This window comes from Malurus melanocephalus, unplaced genomic scaffold (genome assembly GCF_030028575.1).
Source record: "Malurus melanocephalus ecotype Western Australia unplaced genomic scaffold, MMel_1.1 scaffold_178, whole genome shotgun sequence".
NCBI lineage: Eukaryota > Metazoa > Chordata > Aves > Passeriformes > Maluridae > Malurus > Malurus melanocephalus.
This window is the reverse complement of record NW_026623410.1, coordinates 386,213-409,347: the sequence shown is the minus strand read 5'-3', so window position 1 is coordinate 409,347 and position 23,135 is coordinate 386,213. Positions and strand designations below refer to the sequence as shown.

The 23,135-nt window shown below is 42.1% G+C and overlaps 1 protein-coding gene across 1 annotated transcript in view; it reads right to left on the bottom strand.

Moving 5' to 3' along the window:
- Positions 1-19,733, bottom strand: part of DNM3 (dynamin 3) — a 169,678-nt gene extending 149,945 nt beyond the window's left edge. The window contains exons 1-2 of the mRNA XM_057372765.1: positions 19,557-19,733; positions 3,315-3,388 (exon numbers count right to left, since the gene is read on the bottom strand). Coding sequence (XP_057228748.1) covers positions 3,315-3,388; positions 19,557-19,702 — 220 coding nt within the window. The 5' untranslated portion in view covers positions 19,703-19,733. The remainder of the gene's footprint in view (positions 1-3,314; positions 3,389-19,556) is intronic.
- Between the last annotated feature and the right edge of the window lie 3,402 nt (positions 19,734-23,135).

Sequence of the window (23,135 nt, the reverse complement as noted above, 5' to 3'; positions counted from 1 at the left end):
CAAACCTACACACAAAACCCACAACAACAAAAAAACCCATCCCACAACAAAACACCAACCTACCTCTCAAGATCTTCTCAGAAATTTCAATTAATTTTCTTCTCAAAGCTTACTCAACAGGACCATTTAAAATACTTATTAACTCCAACGAAGTTTATTTAATCATACTGCTGTATTAGATAAAAAACTCACCAAGCTAAGAAGTATACTGAAAGTTCTGAAACAAAAACTTAGAATGTTCAAGAAATAGGTTCTAATGCATGAATTAAGGAATACCAACTCAAAGGAAGGAAAGCCTCAAGCTCACTCAAAATTCTCATCCCAGGTCAGCTGTGCATCAACACCTGCATCTTAAAGATACACAGAGAAAAACCCTTYGAAAGACCCAACTACAGGAAGACATAATGCATTCCTGCTGGCCAGAAAGCAATCACGAGTAAGAAAGAGAGAGACAAGCACTCTACACATAGTGGGAACTGCTGAAATACCACAACACTGCAGMATTTTCAACAAATGCTGTCTGGTGAGAAAGCATCCTAGAGCTCCCTGGATCTTACACAGCAGCAGTCAAATAATGAAAGAACCAGAATGTTCTTTTCCCTAAGTTCAGACATCAGTCTCACAAATTAAACTGCCCCACATCCAACTTCTTAGCCAGGAAAAGAGCAGGTGGAATTCCTCCCATGCCCATCCCCTGAATGGCTAATTTATCTCAGCTGTCTTGCCCAACTTGTTAAACCTGAAGGTGGCCATCAGACAGGTTTCCAGCTGACAGCACGCTGCYCACACCTGAGCCTTTTCAACCCCACTAAATTGCACCTTCCCAGGTGGGACTATTTTCTCCAAAACAATGGTACTCTGAACTCCTTCAGAGACTGGTTACAACAGAGAACAAGCCACAGTCTTTCAGAGGACTGCAAATTCTTTTTAACATCCATATTTTGATATACTCTRTTCTACTTGGTATTTCTCTTGGTATTATCAAACTCAGAAAAATACTCAAAACCATTAAAGATAACTTGTCAGTTGCAATATTTAATTCAAAACTTTGTATTTGCCTTTAATAGCTCAGCAGAGTACAGTGTTTGCATTGGATGTGGAGTGCAAATGCCACAGAGCCATTTAGGAATCGCTACCACCGACACGTCAGTGACTAAAAGAGGTCAACAGGTCACTGCATGTGAAGCTTAGTATGAACTACACAGAACTTCTAAAATAGGTAAATAAAATTCTAAAAAAAATATACTCCACATCTCTCATGGGATTTGTTTCTTAGTAYTGAATTGTTTTATGTCACCCCTTGCAGGGGTAACAGCTCTTTACACAGAAGAGTCAGATCTCTCAGATGTTGGACAGTCCCTGGTAACTCCTCACAACCAATTCCTGCTGCGCCCTTCTATGCCATGTCCAACCCTAATAATGGATGGTCAAAGATTTGTCTTACATTSATGTGCACAAACACCTCCTCTGCTAATCTTCATCCCTTAGAGCAATAACTCAAAGTTAAATGAAGCCTTAACCACCTCTGCCCATCAAATTCACATTCCAAAACTATTCTTAGCCAGTTCCAAAACATTGCTAAAGTATCTTATAGTCATCTCTGCATGCCTGTATAAAAAAGTGACCCTTCTCTCCCCTCCCTCCCAAGGAATATTCTACTATTAAGAATAGTTACTTTAAAAGGCAAGAAAAATCCTAGGATTAAAAATTAATTTTGTTTACTCCAGCAACAAGAAGCTGATATAGCCCTCTAATTATTCTATAACATTTTAGATAATTATGGACTTCACAGAAATCAGTCCAGCATCTGCTTCCTGTAAAAGAACACTGTGCTGCTCTAAGCAGTTTTCTTTATTTTGTTTTCTTAAATTTAGTTCACAAAGATAAAGGTGACTTAAAAGATAAAGTTACTTGGAATTTCACCACCAAAAACAACAACAGTGGAACAAAGTTTAAAGAAAGTAACAAAATAATTAAAGCTTGCATTTTAAAGGTCTTGGCATTTAATCCCAAACAAGAAATACACAGCATTTCCTAACAGGAGAAATATGCCTTGACATCCMGGAAGCACAAAATTAGGCTGAAGCTTAGTTCTCCAGAATTTTTAAAGTTTTTGTTGTGTTATTTACGTGACAAAAATGGCAAGTGCTCATATCCCCAATGAAAACAAACTTCTTWTTAAAGATCTATATAAAGCACTAACAGTGTATTACACACTTGACAATCCTAAAGTTTCTAAGCTRAGCAGAAATACTGAATTCCAGTGTTTTTCCTTTCTTTTCCACAATGTAAACACCATGGAAGTTCATGGAGACATTGAAAGTATGACTGTTTTAAAAACAGTAATTCCAAAAAAATCCTGAAGCCCAGGCAGACTGCAGTCTACCTGTTTATTGAACAATGCAAAGACCTTCAGGAAAGAAATACACACAAAAACCTCACATACAGGGACAGACTGAAGTTCCACAGGCAGCTATAATTTTGTTTCTTCCCCAGTTACATCATGGTCCATAATTTAAAGATCACTTTTTGGTTTTCAGTGCTGGTTTGCATGTTATTTCATTTCATTTTAACTATTTTAAGCAGAAGTAAATAGTAAACCAGTGATTTTTGTTGCTTACATTGGTTTAGAAGTAACATCAACAAAAACTGGAATGATGGTGAACCATAGCTACTTTTATATAAGCCAGAACTRAGCTACACCACAGCAGATCAAGGGCCCCTTGGAAGAGCACAAAGTGGTGAATTCTGATGAAAGATCTCACTATGTGTCCCACAGCTTAGTAGTAAACCCAAAAGTATTTATATTTTTGACCACACAAACACACAGAAGCCTTGTTTTCYCCCAATCTACCTTCTGCTCTACTTAGTGCAGTGAGCCCAAACAAAAAAGACAAGTTATGAAAATAGGCTGTGTGGAATCAAATCTGTGTGCACTGGAGCAAGAGTTAAAGGTAGAAGTGCAGCAATTTTGGTGTGTTAACTAATACAACTGCAAAAGCTCATGAAGAAATTAATAAATCAAAGCTAATTTCCAAAGCATATTGCATGTAATGATGGTTCTCYACCACTTCGACCTGATCTTGGATTAAAGTCACCATGTGCTCTAGGATTTAGCTGTTACCGTTTTCCCAGACTAGACAATGARATTAGCTGGTCCTGAGTATACAATTTTGAAGCAGTGGGCCTTTGCTTCAGACAGCCTAGTGGCACCTTTCTTCACATTGCTTATGTCTTCTTAGAAAAGTTTTTTCTCCTGYTGAAGTACATCAGTACTTTGTCCAGGCACTGACCCAAAAAGAGAAAGAGAATACCTGTTTTGGCAGTGATGAGTTGCAGGACCAATGGTCGTCTTGTCACTATTCCAGAGCCTCGTGGAAGAAAATCCCTAGAAACATTTAAAAAATAGTTACTACCCAGAAAGTACAGTGCACTTACATAAGATATTGGACTAATTTGGAACCTCCTCTGTATAAAAATGGAAATTTGATGTGGACAGATTTATATCAAATACTCCTATAAAGTAGGGCTGTTAATTTTGGTTGAAGATAGTAGTAGGTCATTACATACTAGACAAATGTGTATTAAAACGAAATTACTGTCTCAGGGCATTGCCAACCCTCTTCAAGAGCATAACATGTAACATGTCACCGTGCATAGTAGAGTACCCAAAGCGATGCCCAAATTTTCCAGACCCTCTAAAACACTTCTGTCATCATTGCACAATTGATTTGAAGAGGAACTAAACACAGGAATATACACACATCACAGCAAAGCTCTGAACAAACCAAACCATTAGCATTCTGCACCTACTCTTTCACACACTCACCCAGCTCAAATCCCCAGATAACTCTTCCAGCAACACATCTRCCCAGAAGTTTTGAATGGAAGCTAAACACCAGAAGTACTGCAGGACAGAGGGAGAAAGCGTCCTTGGACCAAGGAAGCAAGCAAAGAAACAAAGATACCWACTTTATCATATCATTATGCATGCCCATGATGTTTTCCATGCCTTCAAAGACAGAGGGACTCCCTATGCAACTGAAAAGATGTTTTTCTCAGGGTCTTCCCCAGTTACCATACTTATTAAACATATAAACACTATGAGGTTCAGTGAGAGGTTTGAAGAGTGTTTGCTTCAAATAAGTGTCTCCAGAGGAATAAAATTCAGGGGTAAACAGAGTTGCTCATCAATCAGCTCATCAAAATCCCCTTGTTTTTCCTGCCTTACAAAGGATGTTGAATCTTCTTGCCTGCCTTAGCAGCACTGCTAACTCACCTCTCTGGCTCAGGTGAAAAGCAGCATAGCAAACGGCTAAGGCAGGAATTTTCAGTCAAATGGCAGAGGTCATCTGGTTAACTGCTGTCATACAGGTGAGTGTCTGCACAAAGGATGAGGCAGCAATGTGCAGCTTGAGAGGGATGGGGAAAAGGATAAGAGTCAAAGGAACAAAGTAGAGCCCTTGTCAGCCCTTTAGACAGAACTATTTAGGTCTGCCCAAGCTACTTGAGAAATCACCTGTTGCCTATAACCACTGAGTGTCTTCACAGTGACCTTGCACTGCTCAATAGATGCCTGACTTTAGCAGTTCCTTTAAAGGCAGCACACAAACCTGAATGGTTTAAAACAAGCCTTGAGGATGCATCTACGAAAAATAAACACACATATATTCAAGCTATTATTTGTCAGATGATGTTAGGTCTGAGCCAAGACTGGATCAGGAGTGCAACAGTGAACCACTTTCCACAAGCACCAACAGGTAACAAAGCTTTAGCAGAAAAGAAATACAGCAACTCCACCTGTGATATGAGCACTGAAGACATCCTTCCCAAACACCTACACATAAAAAAAAATTAAAAATAATAACATATGCAAGCAGTTCTAAGGCTCTGAAGAACACRGAGCGGCCGTCAGCTGTGCCTCGTGCCACCTTAGAATTCCCCAGCATTTTGAATGAAACTATGTTAATTTCTAGCTAAAATGTGTTTCACTTTCTCAGTACTTGTTAATGTTGTGCTTGCACTGTGATTACTCTGCAAACCAAAGCATACCATGAAACTGGAGGCTGTTCAAACACAAGCTAGCTCATTAACTTCCCTACTCAAACACAGACCTGCAGGCAGAAGTACAATTAATTAGGAATTCAAGTAATCTCCAAAGCAAAGATACTGCAAAAACATCAGGTGTACTGATTTAAATCTGTTGTGATGCTTTATAACACTTGAGACAGCAACAGGATACAAAAATTAGCCTAAAGAGATTGCAAAGGCCTTCAAATAGGTCTGTTGTAATTTCAGTATCTACTAATGGAGACACAGCTGCCCCTAAATGAACATCTACTGATATTTTCTCATGGGGGAAAGGAGAAAATAGTAATGGGAACATGGTCATACTTCTGTATGCACTTAAATGACAGCAGCCCAGGAGGTAGCAAATGCATATTGAGATCACAGTTTCAAACACTGGTTTTCAATAATTTAACATATAGAATTTTTTTTTCCCATCAAGAAGCTAAAATGAATTGCCACTCAGGACAAACTGATCACCCAAACCAGTGTCCTCTACAGCACCACATGAGACAGGAAAATCCTTCAGGGAGTCAAAGGCTGAAAAGACTTATTGATTTTTCTGCTTCAAACTAAGCACATTCAGCGATAAAGAACACTGCATTRATGCAGCTCCCAGTGTATACAACACTGACCTTTCCTCAACAACAATATCAGAAAGAAAGGTAAGACACCAATTTTTCTTCAGAACGTCCTCTTAACATCTCCAAACGTGGTGGCATTCGTTAACCCTGTCTAATGAGCTGAACTMTTGTCTGTGCAAGCAAACATCGGCAGAGAAGACAGCCGTGTTTTTCATCACATAACCAGTTTAACAGCGCAACAGCAGGACATGAAACTTCTGCTACAAATGCAGTTTGAAGAGGGAAAAAGTCRAAGAATGAGGGTAATGGGGTTCACAAGGAGAAAACTTCCCCCCCACCACTTAACCACTGAATGGGTGTTTTACATGTATGAAAAGAGACACTGACGTCAATCTGCCCACAGGGATAGGGATTTTTTTTTTTTACATTTGAAATTCCAGCTTCAGCCACAAGGTAATGGCACCTGTGCACATTCTCTGTCCAGCTCAATTCAGATGTTACAAATAAATACATAAACTCGACTTCCAGAAAAAAAAGCCATTTCTTAAACACACGGAGAAATGTAAATCAAATCTGAAACACAGCTTGCACTTCTTTAGGAAAAGCAACATAGTACCACACTATAAATAGACAGCAAGGGAATCAGATTAAATGCTGCACAACAGTTTCTGCAGAAATGCCTACTCTGACATCCAAGATGCAGGTCTTCCTCTCCTGTTGGAACAGAAAGCATTCTCTAAAGGGTTTGTCAGTAGTGCTGAACAAAACCCCTCTATATTAGAAATGGCCYCACAACTTACACAAGYAAAGCAGCAAGAAATAYAACAGGACTGAACAGAGMCAAGTCTCAMATGTTCTATCAGACCAAAATSTMCTGATGGCACACCTAACATTCTTCTAAGGACAGSCTTGAGMRAGCTGCTTTTCCCCACTTTTTGGTCAGTGTGTATAGCTTTGTTTAGTGAGAGCTGGGAGAAAAAAAAATCACTTCAGTCAAAGCAGCTGTGGAAGAAATCCATCTAGRAAAATGTACATGCCTGAGAATTTGTGCTCAAAGGCACCAACAAGGGAGAGGAAAGGCTGTTTTGTGTGGTAGGGGTAGTGGGCCTGGGTGCACCTGTATGCACAACTGCAGGATCACTTAACAATGATGAGGTGCGGGAAAGAAGAAACACATTGTTAAAGAATAAAGCTGGGAATGACARCCCTGCTCCTTTAGGAGACATTCATTCTACATTAAGATTCCAACTACTTTTATATCTTCACTCTCAGAGTGTTTTCAGCAAAAAGCTCTGTGCTGACACCAGCTGTACCAGCTCAGCAGCAATGCTACAGTGACAGGACAGTCCATCAGCAAGGCCTGGCCAGGGCTGAATATATCAAATGCAAATAAGAGGCAAACAGCCAGGTGTGCCAGGACATCACTTCAGAAACTCCTCAACCTTAGAATGCACTCAGCTGTTAGAACACCATTAAATACTTTCAAGAGCAAAATATTTTCAGTGCCAAAAAATTATTACCATATAAAATGACTCATGTCTTACTGCACAACTTAAACTCTGTTGTCTTCACTCTCTAGTACTGCTCATTTCCAGTATCAGAGATGTGGACTAGTGTATCTATGAAATTTAATGTCTACTGTTTGTTCAATGCATAAAAGAACAGATAATAGTTTGAATCTSACTTGTTAAAACCCAGGTCTCAAACTGATGCCACAGGATGGTGAAACAAATTATCAACGGCCATACCAACATTTCAGTAGTCTACATTAATAAGCCAGCTCAGGCTTTAAGGTGAARAAGTAATTAGACAACTCATTAAATGAAGAGTCTCATGGAAGAGATGGGAACATCCTTTCAAACTTCAGGAAGGGCAGAAACTGTTGTGAAATGCTGAAAAGCAAACCAGACAGGGGCTCCTTYAGTGAGGTGGTCTCATTATAATGTAGGACTGCAGCTTACAAAAAAAGAGAACACATTAAACAAATAAAACATACATATAACGTATTCCAGGGGATTTCCAGGTAGAGTAAGTGGTTTCATTAGGAGATCTCTAGCTAAAAGTATTTATTATGTTTAAAAAAAAAAGGCAAAACAAAACAGAAGAATCCCCAGTTTGTGTGAAAAGTGATGATGYACCACCACTTAGAACTTCATTGTGGTTGCAAAACAGCAGCTTAAATTTTCTTTACTTGGCTAGCATAGGACTCAGAAATGTTCTATGCTTTGATCAGTTACATGGTCAGTATCACACAGGATAAATAGCAACCAATTTACATCCATATCAACATAATTAATTCATACAAAATGTAGAGGGAATTCAGGAAATCAAATAACCAAGGAAAATGCCAATGATTACACAGTAACTGCATTAATTAAAGAGCTACAAACAATTCAAATTGACAGTGATGAAGTGGTCAAAAAATCAGAATTGCCTCCAAAGAAAGGGCATGCMCATTTTTCACTAAGGGCAGAAACATGCCAGGCTCCAGACAAGAGCTAGAGTTCTCCTACAGAAGATCAGAAATGACCCATTGATTTCATTTTGCCAAACAACATTAGCAACGTTATGAAAGTTCTCCCACTAAAACCAAGAGCATCCCAAGACCTTCAATTTCTCTCAAATGCAGAAAGGCCACGATACATCAGCAGTTAATATAAACAACAGTGCACTGGTAGCACTCCCCACAGGCTTTTATTCCCAAGTTTTGCCAAGGAATGCAACACAGTTTTAATTACAATAGGAWGCAATTATGCCCAAAGTCAAAAGTTTTCCTGGGCCTTTTTCCAACAGTGTTTATTGTTTTATACAACTCCAGCMTGGCACACCAGGAGCACTTGTGGCCCATATTAGCAGCTGAATGACCATATCTTGTGCAAAAGACCACACAGTTTCACAGGAACACTGACACATGTCCATACAGCTCAGCATCTCCAAATTCTGTGTAAAACACAGATAAATACTCAAAAAGCTTTCGTTTTTTTCCATTTCTCATAGTTAGCCTCAAAGCAAAGCACTAAAAAACCTCAAGAAACAGGAAAAAGCATGGTCCAGTGTAAGCCTGAGGAAGGGAGCAGTGAATTATTTTTAAGTTGTTTCATCAGGTTTTAAAAACCCAAAAACCAAACCCAGTTAATTTATACCTGAAGAACACTTAATGCTAACAATATACATCTGAAGACATATTTTGCAGATGTGGTCATTCTATCTCACCTGCTCCTGTGTTCACCAACCCCACAGAAGACTCAGCCAATCTTTCACCCACTTCTATTGATTACAAAGCAAAGTATGTCCAAGAGATGGAAAATGTACTTTGCATTTATGCAGAGGCCTTCTTAGGAATTAAGTCCATGAGRTTTTTCATCACTGACACAAGACACCACTGTATTTATTCTTAGTGGCTTTGGAAGCACAGATTCYCTACCCTTCAAGTGACAGTACAAAGATAACCCTAGGACATATTTTCAAGAAGCCTCAAAAGCCTTAAGGCACTACCCCAGTCGTGCTTTGATATTCTCAATCGTGAGAGCCTTTTTTAATTCACTAACACAGGAGTGTTTCTACATTACRCTGATATTTGGCCATATATGATGTTCCTCATCAGTAAGTACCAATTCTTACTGTCAGTCACCACTTGATCCCTCACCTCCTTTCATTTGTTACACAAGAGTAAATAGGGTTTATTTAAGCACAATATCTGTCAATCAGAAGTGTCCCACAGCTTTGTTCAGTGGCTGTAAAACCTCGGCCTAATATAATGGGCCTTACAGGAAGATGTACAAGACAATTAATCTGCTTTATTGAAGACCAATGATATCTATCTTAATTAGGCCTACCAGGCATGCTAAATGCATTTTAGAGGCCAGGGATTTTTAGCGATCTTAGATATATCAGCTCCTAAAACTCTGTACCAATCTTTCTGGAGTTTTTTTGGAAACCACACAGTATAGATGGCTGGCATCTTTATCAAGACTCTTCGGTATTTACTTCATGTTTGGTCTCAGTTTGCAGTAACCACCCTTTCAAGGTAAATCTTCCTTCAGCTGATGGATCATTTTAATTAACCTGCTCAACCAAGCACAGTACCCAGGAGCAGTAACTACACATGCAGCGTGTGAAGATTTTTAGGGGTGAGAAACAGAGTATATCCAGACACCTCAGGGCTCTCAACTCTTCCTCTCAAGCAGGGTAGATAAACTTAGTGGTTTTGAGAAGCCATTTTCTAACCCATCAGTGTCCTTCATCACCACTGCTGAACTCCCGGACCTGAACAGCAAAGCAGGGACACTCCAATTAACCTATCCATCACTTTCAAGTAAGAACACAAGTTTAATTAAGAAAAATAAAAAATAAAGTGTTGAATATCTTACACATGACTACAACCTCATATCCTACAATGTCTCTTTGGGTCTCTTTTCCCCTAACTCCTTTATGGAATTGAAAGCAACTATTACAAAAYCCAGATTGCAATGGAGAAAAAAGTCTACCCAAAAAGACCTAACTATGGGAATAAGTGAGTGTTGATATTAAATATGGTTAAAGAGTTTATTTTTTTAAAGCCCTTGAAAAAATTCAAATAACCTGGCAAGGGATTCCAGTCACACTAGTTGGGCACCTCCATACCAAATACGCTGAATGACAATGCTTAGGCACTAYCAAGGTAGGAAAGCAAAGCTTGAGATATCCTCTTCATGCAGAAGCTGGAGAGAGAGCAGGCTTAGAATTCCCTTTTATTATACTTCTCTTGGATCTGGAAGATGCTTTCTGTAAGTAGCAGCACCATTTCTGCTCAACAAGCTTACATCTACCCCATTAGACATTATAKAGCTATGAGAAAATTAGTGCCAAAAATTACTCTGGCACCAATGGTAAAGTCTTCCATTAAACATGACTGAAATCAACAGGTTCTCCAAAGTAGGGGAYATTTGAGCTCAAGTCTAAGTAGGCACAGACCTTCTTAGACCAAGTCTAATGCTGTATTTTGACAACAGCAACAGTACCCGGAATCACATTTCCACACAGAAAAAGGAGGCCTGTTCACTCACTCAAGGAAAGAAAACGCACTTCCTAGTATTCAAAATATGTCTATTAACTGATAGAAAGTTTGAAAATCTCAGTAATGCTTACAGGACTGAAAACTTGCCRTACACAGGCATGAAAACCTGCCAGGCAAAGCCCCAGGAGTGGTGAGATGAACAGTGCTCTGTTTGCAGTGATTGTGYTGGGCTGTGGGCTCGCTGGCTGAACAGAGTGGGAAGCTGCCAATGTGCACGCTCATGGGCAAGGCACGGTATGCACGATGCATCTGTCCTCCCTGGCAGCCAGCCAGCACTTTGCTGCATCATCCTAATTCCATTTGTGAAAATGCCCTTTTTCCTCTTTCAAGATTTCACAAAAGCTTCTGCTATTTCCTGCCCAACGGTGCTCTCCATCAATTCCAAGCAGTGGTGGAAGGGGGAGAAAGGAAGCACAMAACACAAAGAAACTCCAACAATTCTCAGATTTTTCGTGTCAAAAAGAACAAAGCAGACTTTGCAGGACAACTTACTCTCCCTAATCAGATATGTTTGCTTTTAGGAAAGGACTCATTTGCATAGGATGTTRGTGCATAAAAGCCCATCCATTCTCAGGATGAATACTAATGCAGCAAGATTCTGTATCTCAACACAAGAAACAAACAACAACAATTCTTTACTTACTTCAAATTGTTGTCAGTGCTGTAAATAGACCTTGGCTGTTTGGGTTTTTTTCCAATCACTTCCAGCTGCCAAATGCTATAAACAATGTTTCTTTAGAAAAATTTGAGTAAAAAGTTTTCCTCCCTAATATAATCAGAGATAAACAAAAATCTGACTGCAAGGATCAGAAMGTAGACAGCATGTCCCATCAATCAAGGCATATAAGCTACATGAAGCTAACTGTTATAGAAATACTTGCATTTAGCAAATAATTCACCTCTTGACACTCTTGTCAAGAGAAATCTTTCAGATATTGCGAATTCCAGTGCTGTTATCAAAAACCCAGAAAAAATAAGCTGCTGCTCTTCCTACCACATCCCACTGYCCTGAACAGGGATCCAGCAGTACAGACTATTTAAACACTAGCACAGGATTGCCATCAACAGTGACACATCCTAGTAAAATCAAATGAAAATTGTATTTTTGTGATGCTTCTGAAGAGACATTTTTTCTTTTGTGCTACACAAGGTGTCAAACTGTACAATTATCTTTTTTTAGTACAATACAAGCCATTTCAAATAATTTTGTATTATTGGAATGTAACTGGATTCAGCTCCTGTACTCTCTCTGGAATGCATACAATGGGAACTGCATGAATTTATAGACAGGAAGACAACTATGGAAGGAAGGGGGAAAGGAGATGATTGTTCCCAAAACAAGTGATCCAAGTTTCTCGAACAGTTTCTCTTCTCTAGCCATGCTATCCTTTTATACCTGCCCATTTATCCTTCTTTCAGACTGTGGTAAGTGCAAATGAATATTTGTCCATGACAAGGTAAAGTCTGTTTAGCTCAATAGTGAAATTTAATACCAGCTCTGTTCACCAGAAACTGGATTATTACCACAAGAAAATTTATATTAGAAGTCTGACCAAAACAGTGTTCTGCACTGTTACTCCCCAAAACACTAACAAAGTCATTAAGCGGTAGGTCTCAGCCCAGACTCCTGAGCTTTCTAGCCTCTTTCCCAGGTCTACAGACACTGAGGATCTTTTGTCAACATTTGTTTAGCACCTGAACAAACAGGTGAGCACACAAGGGCACAACGCAGCCTCTGGTGGATTATGCCCAAATTTCTTCAGCAGCCTTCAACTTAGCTGATGAGCAGACCTGGAAYAGAGCCCATTTGCTCACTGTCACACAGCAGAGACCAGAGATGTCTCTCAGCTGTTCTCATCCTTGCCATGCAGAGCCCTGTCTGCTCTCTGCAGGTGAGTTACACACAGGCAGCTTCAGAGCATCCTCTAGAGCTGAGCTGAAATGTGCACATTTCAGGYACCAGCAGTGCACAAAGTAAACAACGGACCAAGTGCCTAAGGTTACTCTGACTTTGATGATCTCATCTATGAGGGCTGAAATGTATCTGTATTACAGCAAAGAGTAAATCTCCTGCATACCTGAACAATGAAATCTTGGTGCTTTTGCACAGGAGCTAGGATACAGAAAAACCATGCTAGGTACTGAATTAAAAGCGTAACTTCCACATACAAATTATAAAAGCTGACATTATCAGTAGACACTTGGGTTGAAAACCTCTCTTATCTACAGCTACAGTCTCCTTTACATCCCAGAGGCTATCACAGACAWCAGTGCTTGGCAGTACATCAAAGCCCAGCATGCAGTTAAATGGGATTTCACTCCTCTCTAGTTCAATAATGCTGCCTTGTTCATCTCGATACAACTTGCTGAAGAAAAAGATGCAAGGTCACAGTTAAATAATGCTCGTTTCCTGTCCTCAGCATATTTACACTACAGGCTTTACACTGCCTACACAACATTAAAGGGATTCCCAGGAGCCCACTACACACAAGCACTGCAAACATGGGGAGTTCATGGACTTCTATTTACTGGAAGGCCTTATTATCTTTAAAAACCCCCCAAAACAATAAAAAAATCAAACCAGAAAAAGCAAAAAAGTCTCTGCCTCTCATGCYTGCAACCTAGGCACTGTTGGGAAACCTATATATATTTAGAGGAGCATCACCAATTTGTTCAGTGATCAGCTGAGRAAAGGCAATCCACAAACATTATCGCTCTCAATGACTAAGTTGTTAGAGGCACAAACTGAACACCAGKAAAGGTCCTTTTTTGGGATGAGGAAACACTGCTACATCTCAGCTGTTCAAAGCAGAATCTAAGACTCAGTTTTGGTGTCACAGAGAAATCTAAATCAGCCACTACTCAAGAGAAATGCTTAAGAGCAAGTTTTAGATTACAATCAGAGTTATCCCATATTGATTTTAAGATCATATGCTAGCACCTACTTTTACAGACAGGAGCAAGTTAAAAATAAAGGAATAAAMATCTAAATTCTGCATACAGTTAAGGCATGTGTGATGCACGTAATGTTTAATAACCAGTTTGAGGTCATGCAGTAAATGAGTGGCAGAGAACAGTGYCCATACTTCTGTATCCCTGCTGCAACCCATGGCAGAATCTTTCCCAATGTTTATCCAAAGATGTCCAAACAATCACACTGCTAACATCTATTTGTCTAAGCTGGGAATTCTTGTTTGCTATTTCATTTACACAGGAAAGTGACATAAGCTTGAAACATCAGCAGCAATGTCCACAAAGAAACAGCAAGGCAACAAAGGTGTTGGTTATTTGTTGAGTTCAACACTACAAAATCCCAAGTGTGGGCTCCTTCCAGAAGGCAGTGAAAAACGGGATTTATAATATTATACAAGAGTCTAGAGAGTGAGACAATCTGTCGAACTTTCAGAAGTGCCTCTGTATTAAAAACCAGGAAAGTCTGGATAAAGTTAAGTAGATACCTATGGTCTGAAAAAAAAGAAAAAAGAAACCCAACCCACAAATCTCTCCTGAGATGACTGTTCTTCTTTAAAAACGATCAGAGGAGTGCAGCCACCTTCAGCACCTTGACGGAATGAACTCCCAGTAACAACTGCCACTGAATCTGTGGTACAGAYTTCTCACAAGGCACTTGAGACAAGACTAGGGTGTTTTTGAACATTTCTTTTTGCAGGAGTTTGAAGTTTTTCTAAAGTCTAGAGCTCAGACTTCAAATACTACACTTGTGTTCACTAAATGCTACAATACTCTAACCATACATAATATGCTGAAGTTATAGTACGACTATGTATTCTCACAGGTACACTTATTGATTTAGCATCTCCAAACTGCTTGATACACTGAACCTAAATGCCAGAAGACAGGGCACTGCTCCCTACACTATGCCTGCCTCATGATAGCATACAGATTTTCTTATAATAGAAGAAATATCCTAATTGGCAAAATTTAAATGCCAAAAATAAGAGAGACAAATCCTAAAAGTACTTTTAGAGGAAAAAATAACTTTACATGGGTAGAGAATCAGCATATTTGTTTGCTTGTCTGTTTTTCACACATTTCCCTTACTTAGTATATATCAATTTTCAAGACTTGGGGGGGAAAAATGAACTTTAAGTCCGCAATGAAGTTACATTTAAGGACAAAATTAGGCCATCTGTGTCCCACCTAAACGGCCAGCTTGTTCTTCAACGTGTAAATGTGAAAACTTATTCAGGGAAGAAACCCAAATGAGTCACTGTCTCCTTTGCTGCTGTTTCTAATTAATGAAATACTCRGAAAATTCTTGCTTTCGTTGCACCAGAGCATTTTGATAACTAGGCTAATACACTCAATATTGTACTCAAAGCTGTACAATGGCTTAATTAGTCAGGAAAAGGAGTGGCTGATTCACATTTCCAGAAGATCCTTAAGATTAAAAAAGAAAACACAGCACCACATTTCAGTTTGTATTCRGTTTGACTGCTTAGCTTTTTCATGTTTCACAAAAGAGAAGGATTTTCTGTAAAAAAAGTTCTTGTGTCAATGCCTAGTAACTAAAAGAATAAAATACCTGCACCAATCCTAACACATCTCCCCCAGGAAGCATCAATCTAAATATGTGTCTACATTCTTGGGAGAAATTTTCTGCTCTAGCAGCCAGAGTTAAAGTCCCTTCCCTTCTCCTAATGACTCAATGCAGTCTTTTCACAACCGCCATCTCAAGCAGAAAAGAATGAGCTGAGCACACAWGGAATAGTAATTTCAAAAAGAAATAATCGGTACATATGTCATAATAAATATCTACYACTATATACAATGGCCCTAAGATTATCAAAAGCATCTCAGATCAAAAAGCTGCAAAGCTGAATTACACAATCAGACCTCAGGCTCTTAAAATGAAAGTGCCTGTTTGATTATGACTGACAGGCTTACAATCAAGAGTTCACATCCCTTACAAAATAATTATTTGGCCACATGCAGTTTATATTACATTAAGCAGGAAGGGAAGTGGAGAGCTTTCAAGTTGGAAATCTAATTATTAATTTCTTGCTATTTTTAAGAATAAAACAAGGTTCYGATTTCTGAAGAAGAAGGCCCTGACAAGGTAGCTTGCTGTCTGTGCCTTCAGTTGGTTATGTACAAAATAATAGAAAGTGCTTTCTCTCCAAGTACACTTTACAGGGTTTCCTTTCTGCCATTAGCTGACTTTTAAGTCAGCCTACTATTATCAAAAGCGAGTTTAAAAAAAACGAAACACATGAGCTCATAGCCCTGTACTGCTCTGCAGCACTGGAGTAAGAACAGGCCAAGTGCCTTCTCCCACTGGCAATCTGCTGGTATTTGTTGTTTGATTCTCCTTTCTGCTTTTGAATCGCTTTCCCACCAACCTCTACCAACAATATTGCATTAGATCCTTTGCTCCAAACACTGCACATTTTATGGGCACATTTACTCCTGTTACACAAAGAAGCAGAAGGAGGTAGGATGAACATTTGCTCTYCAGACAATTTCATTTCCTCAAACACACACCATGAGCTCCAGYTATGAACACATGAAGGTCTAACCCWTAAATGGAAATGACTGCTGTCCTCAGGTGCTCTCCGGAATTTCTGTTTCCATCTAAATATAACCAGAATCCTGAGAGAAAAACCTTCACACACAGTCCTTGACTACCAAAAGAAACTGTCTCCTTACACACAGAGGAGTAGCACGTAAAGAGGAAACTCTCCAAATTCCTCAGGGATGCTAATCCAAATAGCAACAATAAYGGACACATTGGGAGGTTTGACACTGCCTCATTCCAGCTCAGTTCAAAGCCAGCTTGCAACGAGACCAGTAGTTCTGGTTGTTACACAATCCTTGAACCAGGCAAACATGCAGAATCCTCATACAACACCAYCATCAATGCAAAGCACATGTAAACTAATCCAAATATATTCCCTGCCTGTTGTTAAGTCACTAAATCATTAAGGATGCTGTGTGCACCTAAACRAGCCTTGGTGCTACCCTGGAGGCAGTGATGGATACATGTCACTTARCAGCTTCAGAGAGAACAGGATCTGGCTCCCATTTCCAGGCCATCTGCCAGCCCACAGGACTGTGCCAGAGTCAGATCCCTCACAACCCTTCTGAAAAATTATGGCAGTGCATAAATTAGATGGTGCACAATACTGCATAGTCCAGCATGTTTCCTAGGACCCATAAAGCTCCAACTCTTGATACCACCTTCAAGTCAGAAAAGAATTTCCATGTCCAAGTGGGAAAAAAAAATAATCTTTGTGCAACCAAAGACACTGTGGAAGACTGAAACAGGCAAAATGGTACAATGGCTACAGACAGCACAGAATAACAACCTGATCCTAGAGTTAAGAAACACTTTACCAACCTTACCAAAGTTCCACTGACAAATACTGAGGTTAACAACCAGCAGCATGTGTGTAGCAAGACTCTGCCATTCACATGGAGGATATCATACTCATACCAATTATACCTATTCCTGAAGAGATCTTGAACGTCTCTCTGGAGGCTAAGAGTTCAAAATCTACTAATGGTAACGTTTCATGTGGTAAAAACCCCTGAAAACCTACACAAAAAAACCCACACTAAAAAAAAAAAAACATGAGAGTTAATGCTCAAGCTTCAGAGCAATGGAARGACTACTTTATTTTGATGTTAATTTCAAAGCTGTGTTACTATTAGTTAAAGTTAGCCCTGCAGTTAATCAGAGGTCATGCAATGTRCCAGTAACAAAGAGAAAGGAGCGCAGTATGGCTCTGCAGGGAGACTTGCTACCTCTGCAAGCCATATTAAGACAGATGTGGATGAAATAAACTTGTTTGCAGAGAGCAGCTGCATTATCCCATAAAAACAAGAATATCCTATGGCTTACTAAAAAGAGATACAGACCATTTGCCTGCTGATCTGACAAGCAAAATCCTCTTCCAATCTCATGGATATTTATTAATCTGGTTCTGAGGGTTCACAACCAAGTTCTCACAGCTTAGCAAGGGCACATCTGCTGACCACACATACTCACTCGGTCTGRAGGAAAGGCACAAGTAAAACATCGTTGCCTAAGTCTTGTGGAATAGGTTTGAAGCACTGCATTTTAATGCCATTTTCACTACAGGCTCCACGGTTGCAAAATAGGGAGATTCAGCTCACGCTGAATTTCAAGAAGTTACTGCACAAAACAACAGCGTGGAACTCTGAAACAGGAGTAAAAGAAACCAAATTCCGAATCCCATGTGACAGAGACATGGTGGTGTTTCTCAGTAGTCTGTAATCTTTTCTCTGAAGAGACTCTGTTGCAGAATCTGCAGGCTGTACAGTGAAGAGCTACATGAGTGGAAAGTTATTGCCCTTAGCTCTCCTTCATAATTCTTTCTAGAAGTGCCCACGTCTCACTCACGCAGCTGGTTCCAGCCTCCTGTCCGAAGAGGCCAGATCAGCACAAACTTCTCATKTTCACCTTTTGCTCCAGCCAGGCACATCCAGATGGCTCAAAAGAACAGCTCCACCTGCGGATCAGAAGGAGCAGATCCCTCTGGCAGCCGAGCAGTAACAAGCATCTGGGAGCAGTAAGTATGATCTTCCACAGCTGCATCCAGAGACCGACATCAGCCCACCTCACTCAGCCCCGACCCCAGAGACCAAAATATCCTCATTGAAAAGAAAAATGAAGACGCTTTTTCCCCTCAGCACATATGCTGAGTGCAGCTTTGCAGACACAYTGATCAGAAAGTCAAAAGGTTACCAAAATACTTTTTAAGGACTTGTTTAAAGAAAACAGTAATAATYTGATGGCCCAGCATGCTTTCTGAGGATCACATTTATGCTTTCCAAACTCAAGAGATTGGCAGTACTGTCCTCTTTAAGGAGAAAGAAGAGGAAGAACTGATATTTAACACAGTCTATTCTGAAGCAGAGATGAAGAACTACTGAACAGTATTTTTATACTGGGTATTGCAGCCTGACATATGGCCAGGTTGTGGAGCGACACGGCATTTAGTATCACCTTCAGTGAAGATCTCCACACATGAAAGTCTCCCAGTCACGGACACACAATAGTATTTCGACCCTATAATCCAGRCTAGGCTCGCAGCTCGGCTCCGGGAGCACCACCTCCCTCCGGGAGCCCGCAGCTATTTGCGGCAAACGCAGCAGGAACTTTATCAAAAAGCACGTGAAGCTCATGTTTACCTAGGGACATCTCCAGAGGCATTGCCTGGCCGTCAAAAAGCACCACCCGAATCGTCAGGCTCCCCCTTTTCCTATCAGTAAATTGTTAGAAATGATGCGCATGTTGGASTTGACGATCTTGGAKGTCTTTTYCAACCTTAATGACTCCGCGATTCGAATACCCACAGGCACGCTGGGACGATGCRAATTATACGCGATAGGATGGGAGCAATGAACAGCGCAAAGCCAGCACCCCACCGAAATTAGGGTTCGGGGCTTTAAACACCTTGTTCCCCTCTGGCGGCSGTCACCCCCCACCGCACACACGAACCGGGAACACGAATGCGTTCGCACCGGAGCCGCGGCGGCTTCCTCGCAGCGCGCACATCGCATCACGGGCGCTGCCGGGCCAGGGCCCGCCTCGCCACCCCCGAGGCACCGCGGGGGGAGGGACGCCGAGCATCCTCGGTGGGGACCGAGCACCCACGGTGGGCTCAGAGCCCCGAACTGTCCCCGTCGGGCTCCCCCAAAAAACCCTCCTGGTCCATCCCCGCCTGCCACCGCCCCCCCCACTCCCCCCACCCGCCGCTGTGAGGGGGGGCGCGCGCCGCGACCGTTGGGAACAGCGCGCGCTCCGGGCGGTGTGGGGGCAGCGCGGGGTGCGCGGGGGTGCCGTGCCCGCCGCCCCTCACCTGGAGACGCAGTTCTCCAGCACGGAGCTCTTGCCGGCGCTCTGCCCGCCCACCACKGCGATCTGCGGCAGGTCGAGCAGRCAGTTCTGGCCCAGCGCCGCGAAGGCATCCTGCAGCCGGTTAACGAGCGGGATGAGCCCCTCCATCCCGCCGCCGCCGCCTCCTCCTCCTCCGCCCGCCGCGGCTGACAGGTAACGGGCGGCGCACTGCGCATGCGCCCCTCCCTCCGCTGCTCTGGGGGCGGGGCCTTCGCTGAGAAGCCACGCCCCCTCCCGTGCGGGTCCCGGTACGGGTCCCACGATTGTCCCACGATTGTCCCACGATTGTCGCCAAATCGACTCTTCCACCCGGTGTGCCCGAGGGCAATCCACACACAGAGTCAAGGGGGTTGATTTATTTACAGTTCTGCACAGAAAGGGGATTGAGTGGCAAATCCACAAAGCCAGCACAACGGCTATCAAAAGTTTTCCCTTTTTGTGGATTTTAACAAATAAAGGCACTCGTGTTTATTGGCTACACGTTATCTGGTTCGCTTATTAATTWGTATTCTATCTTCTATTAGTTAACGATCCTCTTGCTACCAGTGCTAATTTGTCCATATTCTCAGTCTTTCTCTTCAGTGTGTTTTTTTGGGTCGGTGGTCTGTGAGTTAGCAGTCACAATTTACCCCTGCCAGAATTACCTCTTACCCAGTCAGAGCTATTTTCAGAAGAGTTACTGAGTTGTTTCTGTTATTTTCTTCCTTATCTTGGGGGTTCTGCCAAACGTCCTCGTGGCACCTAAATTCTGCATTCTATCAGTAGTACACCCTTCTTGCCAAGCTTAGGTAATCTCCCCTTAGGTCTTAGACAACTGAAACACGTTGAGCCYTGAACCTTAACAAGGCAATTCTACCAACAAATAATTTGTCTCTCTAGCAYCTGGACATCACTTAGAGCTTGCTTGTTAAGGGACTGTTTTTTCACAGATTGCCCWGAGAGGGTGTGGAGTTTCCCTCACTGGAGATATCCCAGAACTGTCTGGATACAATCCTGTGCCTGTGCTCTAGGATGAGCTTGAGCAGAAAGGTTGGACCAGATGACTCACTGTGCTCCCTTACAACCTGACCCATTCTGTGATTCTGTTCCTGCCCAAGGACACGGTGACCTTGGTGCTTGGACACTTGGACACGAGGTTTGCCCAGACCGTGAGACCACCATGCTGCCCCTCTTCCCTGAGAGCCCCAATGCCAACTGGCTGCCCCATCCTGCTGGTCGAGAGGGCTGTGGCAATGCTCAGCCACAGGCAGCAGTGCTGCCAGGGTCAGACATTCACTGGAGCCGTGTCAGGGCAGCCAGAGGAGCCGGCTCCGGCAGGGCTGGCAGCAGGTGGATGGCTCAGGAACAGGCTGGGAAGCAACATCGAGGTCCAAGCCCTGTCACTGCAGCGGGTTCAATTAAAAATGCACACTGAGGCTGAGCTAAAAGCTCAAGCAYGCAACAGAGATGAGATTTATCTGTGATTACTGGCAGCAGTCACATCATGAAAATATCCAAAACGCAGGCTTTGGAGTCCTGCAGCGATAAAAGTTATCCTCTCTATTAAACCAGACATTGGCCTCRCTCAGCGTGAAAAGCAAAACAAAAGGGAACTGTGAACATCCCRCGGGCTGACGGAGACTAACGATCTGGAGGATTATCAAAACTYCTTGGCCAGAGCTCTCAATAAGTGTAAAAAATTACTGTCTACAACAGACCGACTTCTAACTCTGGAAATGAGTAACAGTTTTCAATCGGCATAATGGGGAGATGCCTTCTCTGCGCTGCTGCAGTTAGATCACAGCCTCTGGGAAAAGCCTTGCCATCATTTCTGTCTAGTTGGGAGCCTGGGAGTTATTGACATAATTATGCCAATTAGCAGCATGATTATTTCTTTCCCCTCTCCTGGACRAGCAGGCTATGCCAGGAGGCACAAGAGTAGCAGCCTGGCCTTCCTCCAGTTCGTGGGTTTCTATGGAGGCTGGAAGTTGGGAAGGAKAGGATCGCCTCGTCTGAGTGTCAGAGCACTTTGTGCTGCCCCCATGAAATAATTAAGGTCCGTAGAAGAGCAGCCTGGCCACAGGATTGCATCTCCACAGGAGACAAATGAAGATTGAGAAAGGCAYGATGCCTGGGGAGCAGCACTGTGCACACCTTCAAACTGATAACCCAGGGAACTGTCCTTTCTGTTAGCTCTTTAAATTACAGCTTTGTCTGTTTCCATGATTGAAATAAAATAAATCAGGAAAACAACTAAGATTAGGAAAAATATGAGGTATTGCCCCAAGTCTGGGAGGTTTCCAAACCAAACTTTTTGGTCTGATAAAGAAGAGTTGAAGCCATTACATGCCCACGTTCACCATGAAACTCTATCACTTACAAAAATCCACATACCCCCCTGAAAAAAAAAAGCCACAAGCAGCCAAGTACCAAGTACAAGCAAAGACAAGCAGCTTTCCCACCTAGAAAAACCACAAACAATTTATTATGGATACTTGTGTTATCATGAGGGTTTTTCTTTGTTTTTCCAACAATTCCATGAGAGCAGAGAAGGAGAGAGAAAAGGCACCTGAGCATATCTTCAGGTCTCTCCTTTTCTTGACTGACTTCTCTGGGCAGCTTGTTCCAAACSCCCATGCAGAGCCCAGCCTGGCTTTCTGAATTTTCCAATATTCAGAGTGGCTAAATTAAAGGAAACAGGGGTACTACAACCAGAGATGGTTGCAGAAACTACTTGTAACAAATAATCCTGAAATACAAGACCCGAATCAGTGCCAGGGGACCATGCAAGAAATTGTTTTCTGGGGGAGCACCAGATGCAATCCCCAGGAGCACAAAGCTGCACTGCTCAGTGGTTAACCACCTAAACACAATCTGRTTTCACCCTGCACTCAGTTTCACCCCACAATATTTATCATTTCCGTTTGCCATGTGCCAGGCTCAGCAAGGAGAAAAAACCTTTGCCAAGAACCTTTCCTGGCATGGCAGGAAGGGTGCCCTGCTCCCCAAGGTGATATGCCAACTCCAAAAGCATTGTCTGATGTCACATGTCACCAGTTCCAGCACAGCCAGCCTCGGGCCCCCAGTCAAATCCTCCAGTGCATTTCAGATCAAGGCTACAGACAGCAAGTTTGTCTTGCTGTGACTTTCAGAAAAATATATGGCAAAAATAGCCTGGCTTCAGGGTGCAGCTGTAGCATGTGAACCCACAAACTCACAGACACTTCTCCCTAACCAGGCAGCGTGATGTTAACACTGAGGACATTTGGATCAGTTCCCCAGGCTGCTTCATACACACCAATGCAATTCCCTTCATGAGAAATGAGTTATATATAAACTACCCGAGTGGAGATTGCAGATGCCTGCAGTGAAAAACCAGTCACACTCCCCAGCCAGGAGAGCAGTCTGGACCCCAGGGGGAGCAGAGCATGGGTGAGGCTGCATCCTCTCCCCTAAGAAGAGACAGGTTCTTTCACACCTGCTCTTCTCTCCAGGGACCTTCCCCACCTCCTTCTGCTTCAGACACAAACCCAGAGTATTTGCAGAGCTTTTCAGACAGCTG